This window comes from Crotalus tigris, unplaced genomic scaffold (genome assembly GCF_016545835.1).
Source record: "Crotalus tigris isolate CLP2741 ecotype Arizona unplaced genomic scaffold, ASM1654583v1 scf7180000017622.5263843, whole genome shotgun sequence".
Classification (NCBI taxonomy): Eukaryota; Metazoa; Chordata; class Lepidosauria; order Squamata; family Viperidae; genus Crotalus; species Crotalus tigris.
This window is the reverse complement of record NW_024096517.1, coordinates 4,953,087-4,976,008: the sequence shown is the minus strand read 5'-3', so window position 1 is coordinate 4,976,008 and position 22,922 is coordinate 4,953,087. Positions and strand designations below refer to the sequence as shown.

Genomic DNA, 22,922 nt, shown 5'->3' with positions numbered 1-22,922 from the left:
GGGTCGCGGCATTAACAAGGTTGAGAACCACTGGTCTATAGAGTCAGCTTTCAGTCTATAGCTGAGCTCCCTTGAGACTGGGTTCTTGGAGGCAGCGAAGGAAAAACAAGGATTTTTCCCACAGTAGGGTCAGGCAGTGTGTCTTTATTCAGCTGAAATGTCTCATTCTTTGATATCACATGATATACAGAATGCAGAATAACAGAGTTGGAAGGGAGTCAGGAGGAGGAGGAGGAGGAGGAGGAGGAGGAGAAGAAGAGGAGGAGGAGGAGGAGGAGGAGATGACTATACATCATTCTGGACAAATGACTGTCCAATCTCTTCTTAAGAACCTTCAGTGATGGATCACCCACAACTTCTGGAGGCAATTCTGAATAACTATTGTCACTGAGAGGAAATTTCTCCTTAATTCTAGCTGGCTCTCTCTTCGATAAGCTTCCATCTATTTGAACAGCCCTCTCTCGACAGAGAGAGAGAGAGAGATGACCCCAACAATCTCCTGTCTACAGCACAGTCCTTGCAGCAGTTCCAACAAGGTTTCACACCCATTTGCGCTCTGGTTCAGGTGATCCTGGAGGTACAGATAAACCCCAGAAGTGGCCTCAACAATTCTCAGAGACATGCAACCAACCTTCAGAGTGCTAACGACCGGCATAAATCTTTTTGATCCCCACCATTCAGTCAGAACTGAAGAAGCTTCTTGGATGAGAAATGAAATGTCTTCAAGGAAAAAAGAATCACAGCAAGTCCATTTGCCTCTTGAAAAAAAGCACATTTGGGACAACCATGACCTGGATGACTGAGAATCTCCATGGACGTTTTTCTCCATTACTTCTTGTCCTGCCCTCAGGGGTGCTTTGAAGAATAGGTTCTCTGTGACATCCCCTCAAATATTGGAAGACTGCTATCCTGTCACCTCCAGTCCTTCTCTTTGTTAGACTGAGCATCCCCAATTCTGGCAACCGTGCATCGTATGCTTTAGCCTCCAGTCCCCTAATCATCTTTGCATCATTTTGTTCGCATCTTTTTATAAGCATCAAGTCCAGGTGTTACATGGAGTAGGTGAGCTTCGTACCTTGTTTTGTTGTGGCTGTCAGTTGCAAGGGCAGTTTTCAGTGGGGATCAGAGACTCCTCTGCAATTTAAGAGAAAACTACGTTTGTCTTTAGGGCAGAGGCTGCTTTGGTTTTCGTGCGTAGCTTTCCTTAAATTTATGTATCCAACTATCCCTGCACCAGTAACCGTAGCAGATGTCACCTCCCTTGGTTGTACTCTTGTATGAATTCCTAGTCTGCTCTACTCTTAGCATAAAACAGGGGCACCATCTCAAAAAGAAGATGAAAAAAGCTCTTTCTTTAGAACTATTGTTTTATTCATATGCAAGCGTAGGCCACTTTTATAAAAAATATGCCTTTATCCAAGAAGTAGCAGAGTAATAACATATATATATATATATTCTGAGGTTTTCGCAGGTATTTGTATGTAGGTTTTTGGTTATTCGGGTTCTCTCCCATGTCAAATTGGAAGTGTCTTGGCGATGTTTCGACGAAGTCCCATTCGTCATCTTCAGGCTGGTGCTTTCAGCTTCGTGCTTCATGCTATATATATATGTTGAATAACACAAACTTCATATCTCCGGGAGAGGTATAAACCAGTTGTTTATTGGTAAAAAGATATTTAAAAGCAATAAAAACAACTATTTACAATGTAAAAAGAAACAACTTAGCTTTCACTGGTCCCCTGCCAGCGTCCTCAGAGTGGGGCTCAGGGGGTGGGGAGATTCTTTTTATACACCTTGCTGGTCTACCTGCTTACTCATTGCCCGTGTGGTAGGGCCATCCTTCCTGATTAACTGTAATTGCCTTGGTTGCCCCACCTTCTCTTTTTTGCACTCCAATTCCACACTTTTCCTCTCTCTCATCCTTGTCAATCTCCTCCGTCCCAGCACCATTGCTGCCGGTGTGCTCCCTAACCGCTCCCTCCTACTCATTCCAGGCTGTGCATTCAGACCCAGTGTTCCAAAAGGTTTGCCATCAGGATTCCCTTCCTTTCTAGCCCGTTGGTCTGCACGCTGTTGGTGAAGTACAGTAGAAGAGAGAGATCCAAACAAAATCTGCAGAGCTTTAGTGCTTAAGCATAAAGCTGGAAATCCATTTTCAAGAAAGAGCCCTGGTAGCACAGTGGTTAGAATGCAGTATTGCAGGCAAACTCTGCCCACAGCCTGGAGTTTGATCCTCATCGGCTCAAGGTTGACTCAGCCTTCCATCCTTCTGAGGGCGGTAAAATGAGGACTCAGATTGTTGGGGCCAACATGCTGACATTCTAAATAGTCCAGAGAGTGTCGTAAAGTGTTATAGGGCGGTATGTAAGTCTTAAATGCTATTGCTATTGCTATTTTCTATGTGCCCAATGAGAGATTTCCCAAAGCAGGTCCCAGGTCCAATAAATCAAAGGTTTGAGGGATATTTGAGTACCGACAGAGGTTTCCAGGAATCACAGCCCTGATTAATGTACTTTTTGCTACTGAAGTAGCATTCGAGCAATAGCAAAGTGATTGTCTGAACTGAAAAAACATTCAGGAGAAAAGAAGTTAAATTTGTCATGGGACTTAGAGAGGCATGATGAAGTAAGCAAATTTGTTTTCTGAATCAAGTAATTGGGGTGCTCAGTGACATCACCATTAGTTCTCATCAGCCATTAAAACCATTTTCTCAGTTCATGCGTTTAATTTTCCTACCTGTTGCCCAGCTAATGGAAATCAATATTAATGGTAATGTGCTAAGAAAGCACATTGTTGATTACACCATTGGTCCATCCTCTTTTCCCCTCCTTTGCTTCCACCCAGAGGGATGTTGAAGGTTTTAAATGTGGGGGGGTTTCCCCCTTTTCTGGAACAAAATTTGCTTTAAGCATGAGATTAATCTCTTTTTTGCTCCTAGTTTTCTTGTTATTCAGCTTGTGATTAATTTGTTTAGTTCTCAGCAGCATCAAGAGACATGTGGCAAATGGAAGAGAAGGGTGGAAAATAGTTAGGCTTTTTCCTCCAATCAGCCATTGGTGATATTCAGCATATCCTGACGCTTACCTCATTGCCAAATTCAATAGAAAGCAATTAACTCTGATCTGAAGCTTGACATAAGAGGCTAAAATAATTCACCAGCTTGAACAAATATTGTCATAAGTGCCTGGGACTGGATGCCCATGCTACAATCTGCAACGTTCTATTAATCATTGCTTGTGGTTTGTTCAGCTGAGTTCAAAATTGTGTTGCGTCATGGCTTAAGGAGAGGTGGGAATACCACGATCTGGATTTTGCTGATCTGAAGAAAAGACCTCGAGCAGCAAAAAATAATGAATATTTCATGTTGCAACAGGGAGTTGTAGGCTTTGAATGCCCAATTTTTATTTTTATTTTAAAAAAAAGTAAATGTTAACTAGCAAAGTCATTCTTCAAGTAACCAAGAGTTTAAAAGGATTTTTCATGAATTTTAAAAGCCCTCTTCCACATTCTGGGAGGGTGGCTGATACTGGAGGAAAGAGAGGAGATTTAAAAAAAAAAAAAAGCCTGGGTGGATTTGAGCAGTGGGCTGAAATGAATAGGACGACATTGAACGGGAAAAAATATAAAAATCTGCACCTGCATAGGAAGCATAGAAGGCACAACAAATATGATGGGGAAGACCTTATTTGGCAACATTATATATGAAAGGAACCTGGATGTCCTTGCCAGTCACAAATTAAATGTGAGACAGTGGTGTAGTACCACACACAGGTGTTAAACAAGTAAAGGCAAAGGTTATCTTGAGTTCAGATCATGTCCCACATGGTCAAACTGATGTGAAGAACTGTATTTAATTCTGGGTACCACGGTTTAAAAAAAGATGGAGGACAACCCTGAAGCGTCTTCCCGGAGGTACAGTTAGAAGCCTGAAGCCTAGAAAAATCTTCTAAATAAGAACATTAATACATTTTAGGAGTCTTCATTCCAAATCAAGACAAAGCAAACTTTTTTATAACTAGAGAAGTTTGGTCTTATAGGACAGAATGATACAACAGGGAAAATAATGGTTTTTGTGATGGGAAAAGAAAACATAGATCCTTTCACTGTTCCAATTCTATCCAATTCTTCCTATATCCCTTCTCACCTTCCAATGTTCCACTCTCTAGATGGGCTTCACCTTTGAGGATTATTGCTGAACAGAGAGATCCCTAAATTTTCTTCAGTTTGACAAATGTTGGTTTTCTTTGCTTTCTTTTTATAAAATAAGAGAGAAAGTTGGTGAACCCCATGGGCAAATTGGGGTGTTCCTTGTTTAGTACCATGCTTTATGACCCAGCTACACTTAAAAAAAAAACCAGAGCTCTAATGGCAATGATTTTGACTTATTTTTTTAACCCTGCCCTAAGGGATACCTCCAGCCAAAAGCTTGTGAGGACATTTGCCTGGATTAATGATTGAGTGGGTTAAGCAGTTTGTGGGTTAAGTGGACAATGTCAGAGCCTGACACTCAGAACAACGTGATACCCATAATTTAAATGGCAGCATTTCTTGCAAAAAGCCAGCTATGATTTTGCAATTGAAATAATTGTGCAAGTGTAATTTATTTAATTAACTGAAAGAAGACAAACTGATATCTGATATTCTAAAGAGAGAAAGGAACTTTTAATAATACTAAGAAATTATTAAGCAGGATACTTATTTCTTCTGGAATAGATAGATAGATAGATAGATAGATAGATAGATAGATAGATAGATAGGATGAGATGGATGATAGATAGATAGATAGATAGATAGATAGACAGAGTAGAGAGAGAGAGAGAGAGAAAGAGAGAGAGAGATTTACCTAGATAGATGATAGATAGATAGATAGATAGATAGATAGATAGATAGATAGATAGATGATAGATAGAGATTTACCTAGAGAGATGATAGATAGATCGAGAGATGATAGATAGATAGATAGATAGATAGATAGATAGATAGATAGATAGAGTAGAGAGAGAGAGAGAGAAAGAGAGAGAGAGATTTACCTAGATAGATGATAGATAGATAGATAGATAGATAGATAGATAGATAGATGATAGATAGAGATTTACCTAGAGAGATGATAGATAGATCGAGAGATGATAGATAGATAGATAGATAGATAGACAGAGTAGAGAGAGAGAGAGAGAAAGAGAGAGAGAGATTTACCTAGATAGATGATAGATAGATAGATAGATAGATGATAGATAGAGATTTACCTAGAGAGATGATAGATAGATCGAGAGATGATAGATAGATAGATAGATAGATAGATAGATAGATAGATAGATAGATAGATAGATAGATAGACAGATAGAGTAGAGAGAGAGAGAGAAAGAGAGAGAAAATGAGGATGGATGGATGGATGGATGGATGATAGATGTATAGACAGTGATATAGACAGAGATGGGCAGACAGTATGGTGTTTATATATTCTAACATATTTATCAAAGTCTGGGGACTATTTTATAATAATGACAGACTGTATCTATGACGCTTATGTGCTTTTTAATGAAACAAGTAGCAGGGCTTATGAAAGCATGCTTTGTACAGCTAATTCTATTTGAAACAGGACACAGGTAATGGCTACTTGAGTGCACTTTTCCTCAGTGTCTTCCATTTTCACAAATTCAGCCCTTTTTTTTTTTTGCCTTTCTCCTTTTGGGGTTGGAACATCCTGTTTGGAGCTTTTAGTGCATTTTGCAGAAAAACCTGTTAATTGTTAATGAGTTTTGAGTCTGGGGAGAAGAACCTTATCCTTCCCACAGAGGAAAAAGTAGATATTTTTCTTCGTTGCTTTTTTGTGGTATTCTAAATGAAGAAACTGCTGATATTTCAGCACAGCAAACTGCCCTGGATGAAGTTTTCCAGTAAATTTGGAAAGGAGGGAGGAAAGGAAGGAAGGAAGGAAGGAAAGAAAGAAAGAAGAAAGGAAGGAAGGAAAAGAGACAAAGGAGGAAGGGAGAAAAGGAGGAAGACTATACAATAGTCTCCAGGGCTGACTTAATACAATAATCTCAATCTGGTTCCTGGGTTAACTCATTTTCTGAGTTTGCACAACACTACATGATGAAAAACCAAGCAAGATTAACACTAATTAACCTTGGCATCTTGTACAAATGCCAGGTCTTCAGTTAACCTGCTTACACATACTATGGGAAGATAATCTAAGACATTTTCTGTATTTCTTTGGAATTTCTGACACCAAAACCATAATCTCTTGTATGCATAGTAGATGTTTTACAGAGACCTCTACCTTTCTCTAATCTCCAGATGTTCCCAGGAAGGTTAGCGAGATGGCAGGAAGGGTGAATGTTTTTAAACTTGTCCTAGGCTGAATTAACAGTGGGATCAAATCAAGGCCATGTGAAGTGTTAATACTACTTTATAATACTTTGGTAAGACCACGGTTGGAATATTGCATCCAGTTTTGGTTGGTATAAAAAAGATGTTGAGACTCTAGAAAGAGTGCAGAGAAGAGCAACAAAGATAATAAAGGAACTGGAGATTAAAACATAGGAAGAGTAGTTGCAGGAACTGGGTATATCTACCGTAGTTTATTGAAAAGAAGGACTAGGGGTGACATGACAGCAGTATTCCAATATTTGAGGGGGTGCTGTGAAGAAGAGGGAATCAACCTATTCTCCAAAGCGCCTAAAGGCAGGACAAGAAGCAACGGATGGAAACTAATCAACCTAGAACTAAGGAGAAATTTCCTGACAGTGAGAACAATTAACCAGTGGAACAGCTTGGCTTCAGAAGTTGTGGGTGATACAATAGGAGGATTTTAAGTTGTGGGTGATCAGTGGAGGCTTTTAAGAAGAGACTGGACAGTTATTTGTCTGAAATAGTATAGGATTTCCTGTCTGAACCAGGGGTTCGACTAGAAGACCTCCAAGGTCCCTTCCAACTCTGTTATTATTCTATTCTGTGTTAATAGCCAGACAAGATATTTCTGCCATTATGCTAAGAAGGCTGGATGTTGTTGATGATATGAGAACTGAAGAAGCTTCTTGGCTGAGAAATGAAATGTTTTCAAGAGAAAAAAAACAAAGTCTAGAAGGGTTGCCCATCAAATAGCTAACACCAGGACTTGGAGTGTTAATAGCCAGACAAGATATTTCTGCCATTATGCTAAGAAGGCTGGATGTTGTTGATGATGATAGTGGTAGGGATGATGATGATGATGATGATGATGATGATGGTAGAATTTCCCCTCAGTCTATACCCAAAGGGAAAGTGCTAATTGTTTCCATACTGGACTTTCCAGTATGGACCTTTGGGACAATCTTGACCTGGATGATTGAAAATCTCCCTAGACCAGGGGTTCTCAACCTTGGCAACTTTTAAGACTTGTGGACTTCAACTCCCAGAATTCCTCAGCCAGTTGCCAAGGTTGAGAACCCCTGCCCTAGACCAATATTCCCAGCTTTATTTTTCTATAACTCTTATATTTTTTTCTATATTTCTATAAGTCTTCAAAGTCTCTGAAAACATAAGCCACTGCATTCTATTGTCTGATTGCTCCCCCCTCATATAATGTGACCGTGAAGTTTTCCAACAGTGACTCTTTCTGTTCCTTTTATTGTCAGCTGCCATACTGTTTGAGCCATTAAGTGGCTATCTTCCCCAAAAATACCCCAGGGACTCATAAACGAGCAGCCTTAGTCATAAAACCCACCAATTTTGCTTTTCATAATAGACGTCTCTGGCATAAAGGCATATTTAGATCAAACAGGTACACATAATTTCCTGATCAGGCATGGCACGCTAGCAAGATGAGTGCTCAGAAAGGGACTTGGGGAAAATTCCTTCTGAACACTTTAGCGCAGAACCACTGTGGTGTTTTAAAAAAAACAAAACTCTTTTCACCCTTATTGTCTTTTCTGTCTCCTACTGATACCACGTCTAGCATGATTTATCGAGGGTTCTGTGAGAGTTTTTATAGACATGATGGCTTCTCGTGCTACATTAAAGCTGAGTGGTTAACATTTAGATAGATGCCATTCTAAAGAGTATTCTTCTTCTTCTTGTGCCCTATCCATTATTGGATGTTGGCGATCCTGTTTTTATCAGCAGCCGCACGAAAAAGCGTTGCTGAGTTTTGTCCAAACCAGTCCCTTAGATTTTGAAGCCACGATGTTCTTCTTCTGCCTGGACCTCGTTTGCCTTCAATCTTTCCCTGGAGGATTAAATGGAGTATGCCGTATTTTCCTGGGTGTCGCATCACATGTCCGAAATATTCTAATTTTCGTTTTTTAATTGTTTTGATGATTTCCCTTGGCTTTCCCAGGCGGCTGATCACCTCCTCATTTCTGATCTTGTCTTATACATAACAGCTGCCTGTAAATCCACATTTCAAATGCTTCTAGTCTCTTCAGGTGGCCTTCTGTCAGAGACCAACTCTCTACTCCATAGAGCAGGATAGAAAAAATATAGCATATGACAAGCCTGATTTTCAGTCTAAAGAGTATTAGCTTATGTATATCAGTTTGTAGATAATGAGATGGGTGAAGAAGGAGGAGGAGGAGAAGGTAGATAGACCCAGGGATCACTTATCCAGATTAAAGTCTTCTGGTTCAAAGTTTGGACGTTTTTCTAGCTCCAACTGAGCTGCGGTGAAGCTACTGAGAACTGATCTTCTATTGCTAACTGAAGCTCCTATTGTCGCTATCTTCAATTAGGTCTTGACGACTGCCTGCAGCAGTACATTAAAAACTTTGAGAGAGAAAAGATCAATGGGGAACAGCTGTTGCACATCACTCACCAGGAGCTGGAGGAATTGGGAGTCACTCGGATTGGCCATCAAGAGCTGATTCTAGAAGCAGTTGATCTTCTCTGTGCATTGGTAAGTGGATCCCTTTCCTTAGATCTTTGCTCTGCCTTGATCTTTGCAGATTTATCCCAAAAGGGGAGGGAAGGTTGAGTTTACCAGACAGGGAAACGGGGAAAGTTCCATAAAACTTCACGAATGAAGGCAAATATATGTGTCGCAAGATAAAGTTGCAGGGTCCAATCTGGGTTGGTCACTGGAACCATAGGTTTCATGCTGGAACCCATCCTCAAGGAACTTCGATCTCACCAGAATGTGTTGGTCATTCTGGTGAGAAAGAAATTCCCTGAAGATGGGCTCCAACGTGAGTTCCAAAGCTTGGAAGACTAAACCTCTAGGTCATGGTAACCCAGTCAAATTGGATCCTGCATCAAGATTCATATGTGGGACAATGGTCCATGACCACAGCTACTGACCACAGCTACCTCAAAGCTCACTGCCACATACTCACTGAATGAGAATGGGAAGGAAGATAGATGGAAGTATGGACACTTGATAGTTGTAACCAGCTTACCACTAAAATAGAACACAAAGATAAAACGATTAAATTCTACAGAGACATTTTACAGCACAGTAAGTGGCAAATGATGCTCGGAGAGCCATAAAATGTAGCAACTCTCCAGATCACATCAAGATGAAGATCATCTAATAGATCATACAGATAGAAGGCTGGGTCTCTGGCTGGAATTCTCTGAAGAACAGCATAAATTCTTCACTCACCAATATTGATAAAAGGCACAATAAGAGTTTATTTGACTCAAAGAGTTCTTCAGCACTTGTCCCACAAGGGAACGGAGATCTCAAAAGACATAGCTGATGCAATTGTCCCAGCGGTGAGATTCAGCCAGTTCGCACCAGTTCAGCAGAACCGGTAGCTAATTTTTTATTGCCCAGGCCCAGAACGGACTTCCGGAAATGGCATCCACACACAGAGAACCGGTTGTTCACATATTTGAATCCTACCACCGAATTGTCTCACTAGCACTGCAGAACATCAAGTATTGCTAGAGTGAGAACAGTTTTATTTAAACCTTTTGTACATGTATTGATTGGTACATGTTCCGTTGAACTGGGTGTGTGTTTTTTTAAATTGATTTTCTTGACATTTTATGTGCCGTTGGGTAAATTTTTTTTTAAATGCTCCTCTACGACATTTTGATGTTATTGATGCTTAGTATATTTTAGTATTTAGCATTTTTGTGATTGATAAGGATTGCCTCCAAATTCTGTAGTCCATAGGTGGGAAGGTGGGGTATTTATCAGGATCCTAAGAATCAAAAAAGACACGTAGGGTTATCTCTGAGTAGACCCTTTCTTGTTCCTCACCTACAGGTAGAAATCTTGCCGAATTAAAGCATCAGTGTAGATCTGGGAATCACTAGGGAGAAGCTGTTTTAACTCTCTTCCTCCCAGCCAAGACCGTTGGTACACATTCCGTTCACCTACAGTATGTGTGTGTGTGTTTAATGGATTTTCTTGACATCTTATGTCCCTTTGGGTAAACTTTTTTTTTAAAAAAAAAAAATTGCTCTTCCGCTCTATTTTGTATGTTATTGCTGTTTGTTATGACTTGCCTTCAGAAGTTGTGGGTGCTCCAACACTGAGGTTTTTAAGAAGAGATTGGACAACCATTTGTTTAAAATGGTATAGGGCAGGGGTAGGCAACCTTGGCTCTTTTATGACTCATGGACTTCAACTCCCAGAATTCCTGAGCCAGCTGTGCTGAGGGGAAAGGGAGAGGTTTCCAAGCTCACCATGCTGGCTCAGGAATTCTGGGAGTTAAATTCCACGAGTCATAAAAGAGCCAAGGTTGCTATCCCTATTTGAGCAGGGGGTTGGCCTAGAAGACCTCCAAGATCCCTTCCAACTCTCTTATTCTGTTATATTTTATTATTTATTTCCATGATTGATAAGTGTTGCCCCCAATCTTTCCAACTGTAGGCTGGAAAGATGGGGTATTGTCAAGACTCCAAGAATCAAGAAAGGCACATGGAGTTACTTCTGAGTAGTCCTTTTATTGTTCCTCACCTACAGTATTGACAGAAATCTTGCCAAACTAAAGCAACCAGTTGCATCACTATAGATATATTCTGGGAACTACTAGAGAGGATTGGTTTTAACGCTCTTCCTCCCAAACAGACTACCATATCTAAATTTCACTTTCTCATTGCCCTCTGGAGTGAAGCCCCTCCCTTCTGGGAATCCAGATTACGTTCCACCACAGATATACGTGTAACAAATAATTCAAGCTCTCCTCTGGAAAGCAAACTTATCAGTTGGGTAACTAACTTGGAAAACTGTGGTTAGGAACGCCAACTGAAGATTGAAGATCACAATTGAAACAGTGTGCTTTCACAAAACAGAAAAGTACATTGTTATCAAAGATTGCACGATCCGCTCCATTTTCTTTCTACACAATTTCACCATTTGTTCTTTCAAATAAGAGCTCTTAGGCTGTAGACACCACGATTATGGTACATTTCTTTTCTATTCTCAGTGAGGCACTCATACCATGTGGCTAAATTCTGAACAGCAGCGTTCAGACCTTAACATGAAATAGCTCTTCATTATATTCCTATAAAATTGGCATATTTTGTCAGATGTGAAACCTTTATATAGTGCAGTCTTTGTTTTCTCTTTGACCTGTGCTGAATAATGTTGGCTTTCTGTCGGTAAAAATATGTGCTTCAGGTTTTATCAAAAGGAGCATAACCCAGTCAAGTTCTTTTGAAGAGATCTTCTCTCTCCTTACAAAGCTATTTCCAAAGACTTGAAATCCTCACAAAATAATCTTTTGCTTGTAAACGTGAAAAGGCTGCCCTTCAAAGGCTCCTTTGCTCTCTTCTCACTCAAGCTTTCCTTCAGAAGAGGCGTTGTTGTGTATGTGTGTGTTGCTATGTGTCAAATAAAAAGATCTTTAGAAAATTTTCTGGCTTATGAAAGAGAATGCAGAAATATGTCAAGAAATGTAGACATTTGCAGGGCAATATGAGCCAGCTGTGCAGACAACAGCTCTTAAAACTAATTGTATGAACGCGAATGGAAGTTTTGTTTTGCATTCTTCGTTGGCCTCATTTGATTCTTTTGTGGTTGGTTTGTTTGTCTACTTGGAAAAGGGGATCCAAAAACCATATTGAAAAGTAATGAGAGTTTTCACCTTTTAGTCTATTTATACTGTAAGTCTTTACTCCTGGGAAGAAAACAATGCAGAAATTATTCACGGGCTAAAGTTCACAAGATGTAAATGGTTTGCAAAAAGAATAATGTTTGCATTTTTAAAAATAAAAATCAGTGAATTAAATTAAAACATTTGGGGATTTACGCCACCTGAGGGAGCATTGCATTCTTTTATTAGCCAATAGAGGTAGTCCTCAACTTACGTCCACAACTGAGTCCAGAATTTATGTTGCTAAGTGAAAAATTTGTTAAGTGAGCTTTGCCCCATTTTGCGACTTTCTTTGCCTAATTTGTTAAGTGAATCACTGCATGTGTTTAGTATCACAGTTTTTAAGTGAATCTGGTTTCCTCCATTGACTTTGCTTGTCAGAAAGTCATAAAAGGGGATCACATGACCCCGGGCCACTGCGACCGTCATAAATATGAGTCAGTTGCCCAGGTTCCAAATTTTGATCATGTAACCATGGTGATGCGCCAATGTTTACAAGAATAAAAAATGGCCGTCAGTCACTTTTTTCAGTGCCACTGTAACTTCAAACGGTCACTAAATGGTTGTTAATTGAGGACTACCGTAATCTCTCAGGATTTGGCTTAATCTCTTCTGATTTCTAAACCATGATTTAAGACATGGTGGCGTTGTGTGTAAACCCAACCAAGGCTGAAGAATCCAGCTGGCTACAAAGTCAGAATCCAATCACTTTGGCCACATCCACAGGACATTTTAATCCACCTGGGTTTTTTGTTTGTTTGTTTCTATGGATTCCCTAAAGCATCTTTCAAACTTAGAATCTGCCATCCTGTCTTTGTGTGACCTGCTGAAACTTTTAAATGCCATTGGACTAAATTTGAGATTCCACTCATGGTAAGAGCGTCATCTATTTTCCCGTTCTTCCTCTCACCATGTGTATTTATGAGCCCAAAGAACAATTTGGCAGATCTTTTTGAACAATTGCTCTTTCCAGATGACTTTGACCTTGTAGCTCCCGCTGAGGCTGAGAGTTCTTTAGGCTTGAGCTAATGATATCTCATTTGCTTCTCTCTTTTTAAACTCTTGACAGTTAACATTTTGGGGGGGCCAACACTGTATCATGGCCTGCCTTCTGGTGAACCTGTTGCTAGTTTTACCAGACAGCTAGACTATAAACTCACTAACACGACCTAGTCATTTCTTTGTGACATACTGGAAGATAATTTACAGCTTTTGTTTTACATCATCTCAAGAACTTGACTTTAGATATTGATCTGCAATGTGCTGTGCTTGTAAAGACATCGTAAATCACAGCACTATCACTGGAGTTGTCATTCATGCAATCAGGATTAATACTAACATTGTTATTTGCCACTAATTTGTACTGGCATAAGGACAAGCTAATGTCATATGCTGTAAAGGATATCCCAGACCAGGCGAAGGGCACGTTGCATCCAGTTTTGGTTGCCACGATATAAAAAAGATGTTGAGACTCAAGAAAGAGTGCAGAGAAGAGCAACAAAGATGATTAGGGGACTGGAGGCTAAAACATATGAAAAACAGTTGCAGGAATTGGGTATTTCTAGTTTAATGAAGAGAAGAACTAGGGGTGACATGATAGCAGTGTTCCAATATCTCAGGGGCTGCCCCAAAGAAGAGGGAGTCAAGCTATTCTCCACAGCACCTGAAGGCAGGACAAGAAGCAATGGATGGAAACTCATCAAGGAGAGAAGCAACCTAGAACTAAGGAAAAATTTCAGGAATCAACCAGTGGAATGGCTTGCCTTCAGAAGGTGTGAGTGCTCCATCTCTGTAGGCTTTTAAGAAGAGACTGGACAGCCACTTGTCTGGAATGGTACTATAGCGTTTCCTGCTGGAGCAAGGGATTGGTCTAGAAAACCGCCAAGGTCCTTTCCAGTTCTGTTCTTCTGTGGAAAGATTCAGCTCTGTCCTAAGGGCTGAACAAGAAATAGCAGACAGAAGTTATTAAAGACATCCAACCTAGAATTAAGGAGAAATTTCTTGTCAGGGAGAACAATTAATCAGTGGAATGGCTTGCCTGCAGGACTTGGAGGTGCTTCATCACTGGAGGTTTTTAAGAAGAGATTGGACAGTCATTTGTCTCCTGCTTGAGCAGGGGGCTGGACTGGTCACGCCCAATGCTCTTATTCTCTAATTCTCTTTGCTTTAAATTGATTGTTTTAACAAAGAGACCACCCAGGGCATCTTGCAGAGCTGCATAGAGTCAAACTTACTTTTTCCCTTGCTGGTCAATAGTTTCCTACTGCCCTTATTGGCAGGAAACCAAATGATCTGATCCCTTCTTTTTGGCTGATCTCTTGGCTGTCATGTCTGGGCATGTGATCACGGGGCTGCTGCAACCTCGGTGTGAAAAATGGTGGCAAGTCACTTTTGTCTGTGCCCTTGTCACTTTGAAGGGTCACTAAATGAACTGCTGTAAGTCAAGGAGTGCCTCTACCTACATATGCCCCAATCTGGCTGGCATTGCAAATCATCCAGACATATTTTTAATATGTCCTAATATGTGGGTCCGATAGGTGTGATTGCAGTGCATAATGCTGTGGGAAGTCAGGCCCCCAGAGAAGGAAATATTAAAAGGGCAGAAAAATATATTTCCTCCAAGGATCTTAAAGAGTCAGGAAAGCATGCCCAGTTTTCTTAATAGCCCCAAGTCTCTATAGAGATGCAAATGTAAATCCCAGGAGCTAGGAGATTAAAAAGACAAAGACCTAAAATCTACATACCCCATCCAAACTCTAGGGGTCATCAGCCCCAGCCCCAGGGAAGCAGGATATGACCTTTAGACATAGATATAATAAGATTGACCTATCACCATCAGAATACCAGAAAGGCACACTCAGACTCAGGTCAAAGTTCATGCCACAGGAACAACTCCAAACAAAAGGCTCCAGAGGGTATAAAAACCTACTCCCTACATTTGTTGAGCCCTTCTTTTTCACTTCTCTTGCTGCCAGAACCATCTTCCTGTCTGGCTCTCCTCTCCAATAAACTACAACCTTCTTCCCAAAGCAGTTGCCATGTTTATTCCCAGCTTGGATGAACCATGATGAAGACCTTTCTTCCAACAATGCCATTTCCCTCCAAACCAAAACCTCTGAAGCATATTATGAAAGTTTATCTCTCCAACATGCAAGAGAGGCTGGATTATTCGCTGAGTCTCTCGTTTTCCTATGTAGGAGCTTAAGGAGATAGAAGAGCCGAGGTGGCGCAGCAGTTAGGGTACAGTACTGCAGGCCACTTTAGCGGACTGTGTTCAGCAGGTCAGCGGTTCAAATCTCACCGGCTCAAGGTTGACTCAGCCTTCCATCCTTCCGAGGTAGGTAAAATGAGGACCCAGATTGTTGGGGGCAATGTAAATATATATATATATATATATATATATATATATATATATATATATATATATATATATATACATACACACACATTGCTTACTGGTGTACACCGCTTAGAGAGTGCTTGCACTTAAAGCGGTATATAAGTCTCATAAATAAATAAATAAATAAATAAATAAATAAATAAATAAACAAATGGTTTGTTGTTGTTTTGTGTGTGTGTGTGTGAGAGAGAGAGAGAGATACAGAAACACAAGTTTGGGATTTGAGCAGAAATGTGAACATTATGTTTCCAACTTCCTTAGTATCTGTTTTGCTCCCCCCCCCAACACTTTGTGTTTTGTTTTTTTTAAAGTATTATTAAAGCCCAGGAGAGCCATATTTTATAATCGCAAAGTACTCATTTTCTAATGCAGCATTCCATCCAAAGAGGCTGGCAATTAATTATTAAAGCAATCTTGTTTGCAAAATCTGGAGGTATCACCTCCTTCCTTTAACCAACTCTTAACAGGATCTCTTTCTTTGCATTGACATGCGTGTCTGGCTTTCCCTCAGATTGCTAAAGGATACAAATTGCAAGCACTGGCAAGTTCTCGGTGGGTTAATTATCATAATTTAAATTATGCACATAGCATTGTCTACATAAATGGCTCTTTAAAATGAAGAAGTGAGTTGGTAGGGAAAAGGGAATTCTCTTTCTCTAGAATTTTTTCTGCAGTTTTTTTTTTGTTCCTCTACAAGCAGGGGTTTGGCTGGACCCATTCATTTCTTTTTCTTGAGAGCATGCTACTCTATTCTGCCAAACTGTGTTGTGTGTATGCGCGTACCATGCTGCTTGATAAAAATATTTTCCCTGATTTTAATATAGGCACACAAAAAAATAAAAGAACCAAGCTTCAATAGAGAGAGCAAAATGTCTGTGGAGATTCCCAGTCATCCAGGTCATGGTGCTTTTTTCAAAGGGAAACTGGGCTTCCTTTGGTTTTAATGATAACAACAACAACAACAACAACAATAATAATAAATTTGGAAGGGACCTTGGAGGTAACCTAGTCCAACCCCCTGCTCAGGCAGGAAACCTATACCATTTCAGACAAATGGCTGTCCAGTCTCTTCTTAAAAACTTCCAGTGTTGGAGCATTCACCTCTTCTGGAGGCAGGTTGTTCCACTGGCTAATTGTTCTAACTGTCAGGAAGTTTCTCCTTAGTTCTAGGTTGCTTCTCTCCTTGGTCAGTTTCCATCCATTGCTTCTTGTCCTGTCTTCAAGCGCTTTGGAGAATAGCTTGACTCCCTCTTCTTTGTGGCAGCCCCTGAGATATTGGAAGACTGCTATCATGCCCCCCCCCTCGTCCTTCTCTTCATTAAACCAGACATACCCAATTCCAGCAACTGTTCCTTATGTGCTTCAGCCTCCAGTCCCCTAATCATCTTTGTTGCTCTTCTCTGTACTCTTTCTAGAGTCTCAGCATCTTTTATACATCGTGGTGACCAAAACTGGATGCAGTATTCCAAGTGTGGCCTTACCAAGGCATTGTAAAGTGATATTAATACTTCACGTGATCATCTTCCTTGAAGATGTTTTGCTTCTCATCTAAGAAGCTTCATCAGTTCTCAGAAGAACAGAAGGAGCTTCTTGGATGAGAAGCAAAATGTCTTCAAGGAAAAACAAAGTCCAGTTGCCCTTTGAAAAAGCATCTTTGGGACAACATAGAAAGAAGCAATCCTCTTACTTAGGGGTCTTCAAACGTGGCCCTTTTATGACTTGTGGACTTCAACTCCCAGAATTTCTCAGCCAGCATGCCTGGCTGAGGAATTCTGGGAGTTGAAGTCCACAAGTAATAAAAGGGCCACGTTTGAAGACCCCTGCTCTTACTTCTACTGGTGAAGCCATTTCATTTCTAGAAGACCCTTTGGAATCCAATAACATGGGGTTGGATGGTGGAAATGCAGTTTTTTTTATTCAAAAAAAGGTTCATAGCATAGCGCTCAGTTTAACCTGTTACTGCTTCTTTAATATGTTTTTATACATATATTATGATGAGACATTGGGTTGATTGGATTATTAGATAGATATCTCCTCATCTGAAATATTTGTTTATGTATTTTTCTCATTAAATAAGAATGAGAAAACCTATAATTATTTCTAGACCTGTTATGTAAGGGGAGGGGAATTTATTGGGTTTTTAAAATTTTCTTTCCCGCATCCAGCCGGTATATATATAATGTTAGACTTATTTGATGTTGAGGTGATTTTTTTTCTTCTTTTTGTGTCCATTTTTTTTTTTTTTGTTCTCGTTGGATGTATGTTTTCTCTGTTTTGCATTTCTGCCACGTGCGGTATATACTCAATAGATGCTCATCTGAGAAATTCCTCTGAATTCAGCTGGGTTTGCCTCTGAGTAAACAGGCTTACGGCATCCCAGTTTTTAGACTTGGCTGTCCATTTTTTTCTGAGCTAAAGTAGATGAAATTCTAGCGTGATTAAATCTAATGTAATCTTTGGTACTTCATCATAGTGCTGTTTATTGGCTGACATGAAGCTTGATTACTGTCCACTGGTGCATGTCCTAATTAATTTAGTGAGTCCACAATGCCAGATGTGTCCTGACTCATATTCAACCTGGAGTTACAATATCAGCACGGGTTAGTTATCTTTTATTCTTTTTTAGTGGCCTTTATTTTCTGCTCGCAGAAGGAGATAGACACTGCGGGAGCAGCATCCATAATTAAGATGAATAACAACAACAAATTCTTACCAACCCTCTTCCGCAGTCTTAAAAGATCTTCAGGTGGTTACATCTCGTGACTATGGCCCTATGCAACAAAATATCATTGACCAAGAACTGGAAAAAAAGGGACACACCTGTGAAAGGCAGTGTGGTCTCATAATGAGAATGTTGGACTAGGTCTGAATAGACCTAGATTCAACCCCCAAATTTAGCATGATATTCACTAGGCAACACATTGTCCAGTAACCTCACAGGAGAATCACACAAGGTTGGACGCCACATATGTAGGTCTGTGTACATAGGTGTGTGATGGCATATAAATAGATGGTGATGATGATTTTATTCATTCAGTCATGGCCAACTCTTTGTAATTCTATACCAGGTCTTCTGATCTTGCACTTCTTCTTTGAGTTGTTCTATGCTCTGGCGGGAATCAGCTTTGAAGGTGTCCAGCCACCGTGTTCTCTGACAGCCTGGTTTTCTTTTACCACTAAGTGTTTCAAGCATAATTAATCCTATTGGGCTAATAAATATTCCAATTGCTGAGTACAACCTCCCTATGTTCTGTCTACATCCCTTGAATACACAGGAGACCACCAATGATCTGTCTAGGTGTGCAAAAATGGAGAAGAACTTATGACAGTGATTTGGAGGGAGACATCACTGTGTCTTGAGATGAGCAGGAATGGACACAGCTTGCATTACGACTAAAGCAGGGGTAGGCAACCTTGGCTCTTTTATGACTCATGGACTTCAACTCCCAGAATTCCTGAGCCAGCTATGCTGGCTTAAGAATTCTGGGAGTTGAAGTCCACGAGTCATAAAAGAGCCAAGGTTACCTACCCCTGGACTAAAGGATGAATAATCTCTCCAACTTGGATTTCACTTTTCAAAGTTGCTCCAGGCGGAGTAATTACCCTGCCTTCTTTTTCTCTCTCTCTCCTTCTCCTTCTCATTCAGTTTGATGAGACAGAATTGGCCCTTGAAATGTCTTTCAGAGGAGAAGAGAATTTTGGGGGGAGTGCTCATGGTTGCAATATGGTGTATATTGACAGGAGAAGTGGCCGCCCGTCGTGCGTGAATGCTTTGTCTTTCATTACACATCTTTCCAGCGGCCCGCGATGCTTCTGAATTCTCCACTTTTTTTTAAAATTCCCAGGTAACTTCAAGATGAACTTTTCTGATAGACCTTTTCAGTAAGGTTGCTATTGCCGGTGTCTAGGGATAATCCTGCTCTTAAGTAACAGTGGGAAGGTTTCTCTTTTCCTCTGGAGCAATTGAGAGAAAACACGGACCAATTTCTTCCAAGTGGTGGAGAATTTTGAAAGGCTCCTCTCTGTCCTCAAATAAGAAAACATCTCTTTCCAAATTGATAGATTTCAGAAGATGAAAAGAATCAGCGGTGCTTTTTTTTTTTCCTGGACCGCGCTTCTTGAAGCTTGCTGTTATTTAAACTGATTAAAGAAAAAAGACTATACTTCTTTTGAAAAGGAAATCTTTTTACACAGCAATTCCACAAGGGCAGTAGAGCAATCTCAGTGGCACAAAACACAATTCAACAAGGCCACAGATAAGCCAACAAGTTGGCTAGTTGAGATGAACACCTTCCCTTCTTTCCCCTGCTTTCCCCTTACTCAATGTGTGTATGGGGGTTATTCTTTTTCCAATTTTTTTTTTTGTTCTGTTGAAACTAATGTTAGTGTTAATCATGATCTTTTCCACTATGGAAAATTTACTGCATATAGACGGGAGCTAAACAATTTGGAGCTAAACATTTGTCAAACTCTAAAGACGATAGTAGATTTTCTCTCATCTCTTACAATATTAGACAACACAGTATCAACCACAGAGAACTTCAAGTATTGCTGTTATCCTTGTCATCTTCCCATCTTTCTCCTCTCCTCATCTTTCTCACCTTCTCATCTTTCCTACAAGTTATCACTTGTTGTTTGTATCTTACCACTTTGTTGTTTGTATGTACACTGAGAGTTTCTGCACCAGAGACCAATTCCTTGTGTGTCCAATCACACTTGGCCAATAAAGAATTCTATTCTATTCTATTCTATTCTATTCTATTCTATTCTATTCTATTCTATTCTATTCTATTCTATTCTATTCTAGTCTATTCTAGTCTAGTCTAGTCTAGTCTAGTCTAGTCTAGCCTAGCCTAGCCTAGCCTAGCCTAGCCTACATTCCATTATTCTAGTCTAGTCTAGTCTAGTCTAGTCTAGTCTAGTCTAGCCTAGCCTAGCCTAGCCTAGCCTAGCCTAGCCTAGCCTAGCCTAGCCTAGTCTCGTCTACATTCCATTATTCTATTCTATTCTATTCTATTCTATTCTATTCTATTCTAGTCTAGTCTAGTCTAGTCTAGTCTAGTCTAGTCTAGTCTAGTCTAGTCTAGCCTAGCCTAGCCTAGCCTAGCCTAGCCTAGTCTACATTCCATTATTCTATTCTATTCTATTCTATTCTATTCTATTCTATTCTATTCTATTCTATTCTATTCTATTCTATTCTATTGGATTCATCCTATCCTGTCCTCCCAATGACAAGGAAGTCTTAAGCCAAAATATTCTCCCCCTATTGCAGAGTTATGTCAAAGGAATAAGAAAAATTTGGATCCAGTGATTCCAAAACCTCTTTTGAACCATCCCACAATGGTCATTTTCCATGTTTGGAAATCCACTGTCCTGGAAGCAGAGGAGGGGGACAATTGCTCTGCCTTTCCATCACTTTAAAGGAGGACCTTTATAAAATGCTGCTGTGTCATATACTAAAGGCCACCATCCCCTATTAACCTCACAGGAAGCAGACGTCATTAAATTCATTAGGCCAGACATGGATAAAATTGCATCTTCACACACTCCCTGATGTTTAGACTTAATTTGTCATATCTTAGAATTGGGAATTGAAGTAATTGAATGGTTAAGTTTCCTACCATCTTCTGGATGGATGTGAGCAATCAAGAATGTCTTGTATCCTTTAAGTCTGATGAATGTTAGTTTCTGAAAGAACTTTTATTTCCCTTTTGTATGGAAATGTGGGTTGTGGTATTTAGAAGGTAATCTGATGCATGTCGTGCTTTGAAGTAAGTTTCTCTAATCGTCCTGGAAAAGAAGCAACTTCAATTAATTTACATATTTAGATTAACTACGTAGGAGTCCTAATGAACTGGGCAATAAATTCAGTATTCCAGATGTTAAGCTAAGCAGTAGGAAATAACATTCCATCTTGATTTGGAAGGGAAAGGAAAAAAAGTATCTTCTAAGATAGCTCTGGATAAATCACCTGGAAACAACTTTTTAAAAAAAAATAATAAATGAAACTTACTTTTAAAAAATTATCTAAGGGAATGTATATATCACTTGATGATGATGATGATGATGATGATGATGATGATGATGTTGGAAGGGACTTTGGAGGTCATCTAGTCCAACCCCTGCTCAGGCAGGAAACACTATACCATTTCAGACAAATGGCTGTCCAGTGTCTTCTTAAAAACTTCCAGTGCTGGAGCATTCAATGCTTCTGGAGGCAGGTTGTTCCACTGGTTAATTGTTCTCACTGTCAGAAAAATTTTTTCCTTGTTCTAGGTTGCTTCTCTCTTTAGTTAGTGTCCATCCATTGCTTCTTGTTCTGCCTTCAGGCGCTTTGGAAAATAGCTTGACTCCCTCTTCTTTGTGGCAGCCCCTGAGATATTGGAACACGGCTATCATGTCCCCCCCTCATCCTTCTCTTTGTTACACTAGACATACCCAATTCCAGCAACCGTTCCTCATATGCTTTAGCCTCCAGTCCCCTAATCTTCTTTGTTGCTCTTCTCTGTACTCTTTCTAGAGTCTCAACATCTTTTTTACATTGTGGTGACCAAAACTGGATGCAGTATTTCAAGCGTGGCCTTACCAAGGCATTGTAATATGGTATTAATACTTCACGTGATCTTGATTCTATATCTCTGTTAACGTAGCCTAGCACTGTGTTGGCTGTTTTGGCAGCTGCAGCACAGGGCTGGCTCATATTTAAGGGATTGTTCATTAGGACTCCAAGATCTTTTATGGACTGGACTGACCTCTGGAATTGCCTTCATGGCCTAAGCCTTCTCTCCCTGTGTCTTTAATGGATCATCAATGGAGGGGGGGAAATGTTTGCATTTCGCTGGTACACAGCATCAAATGAGTGAAAAAGATAAGGCATGTTTTTAAGGTTGTGTCACTGACATCCACCCACCTCATGAGATCATTTCCTATGAATACCAGCAAAGAACTGAAGGGGTTGTTTGGGTCTCAACAGAGCAGAACACAGAAATGCAAATTGTCGCTGTTTGATTTGGCCGATATGAAGACTCTTTATGCTAAATGACCTGGATATTGAAATGTTAACTAAGCATGAATACAACTTTTTATTAGCAATTTCTTTTTTTTAAAATAAATTTTATTAAATAACAAAAAAAGAAAAATTTTAAAAACATTGAACATGGTAAATCAGACTTGACCAACATCTTAGTTCATTCCTATTCATAATTAATTAAACTCTATACAATAACATCACTCTACACTCAATCTTAACTTATCTCATCACAGTGACCTCCAGATTTTTTCCCCCCACCATTTATAAGATTTGTTCCATATTTGGTAAAAATCCATAACATCCTGATTTTTAAGTCTTTTAGTTAACCTATCTAATTCTGCGCAATGCATAATTTTATAAATTAACATTTCCTCACTAGGTACAGCGGTATTTTTCCAATTCTGAGCGAATACTATTCTTGCCGCTGTAACCACATGAATAAATAAATACATATCCTCTTTACTAACAT

At 39.8% G+C, this 22,922-nt stretch overlaps 1 protein-coding gene across 3 annotated transcripts in view; it reads left to right on the top strand.

Annotated features, from left to right (window-relative positions):
* LOC120302840 (connector enhancer of kinase suppressor of ras 2-like) overlaps window positions 1-22,922 on the top strand; it is a 228,902-nt gene that overhangs the window by 72,291 nt on the left and 133,689 nt on the right. For all 3 annotated transcript variants that reach the window (XM_039331852.1, XM_039331843.1, XM_039331835.1), the window contains exon 2: window positions 8,709-8,872. In XM_039331852.1, coding sequence (XP_039187786.1) covers window positions 8,709-8,872 — 164 coding nt within the window. The remainder of the gene's footprint in view (window positions 1-8,708; window positions 8,873-22,922) is intronic.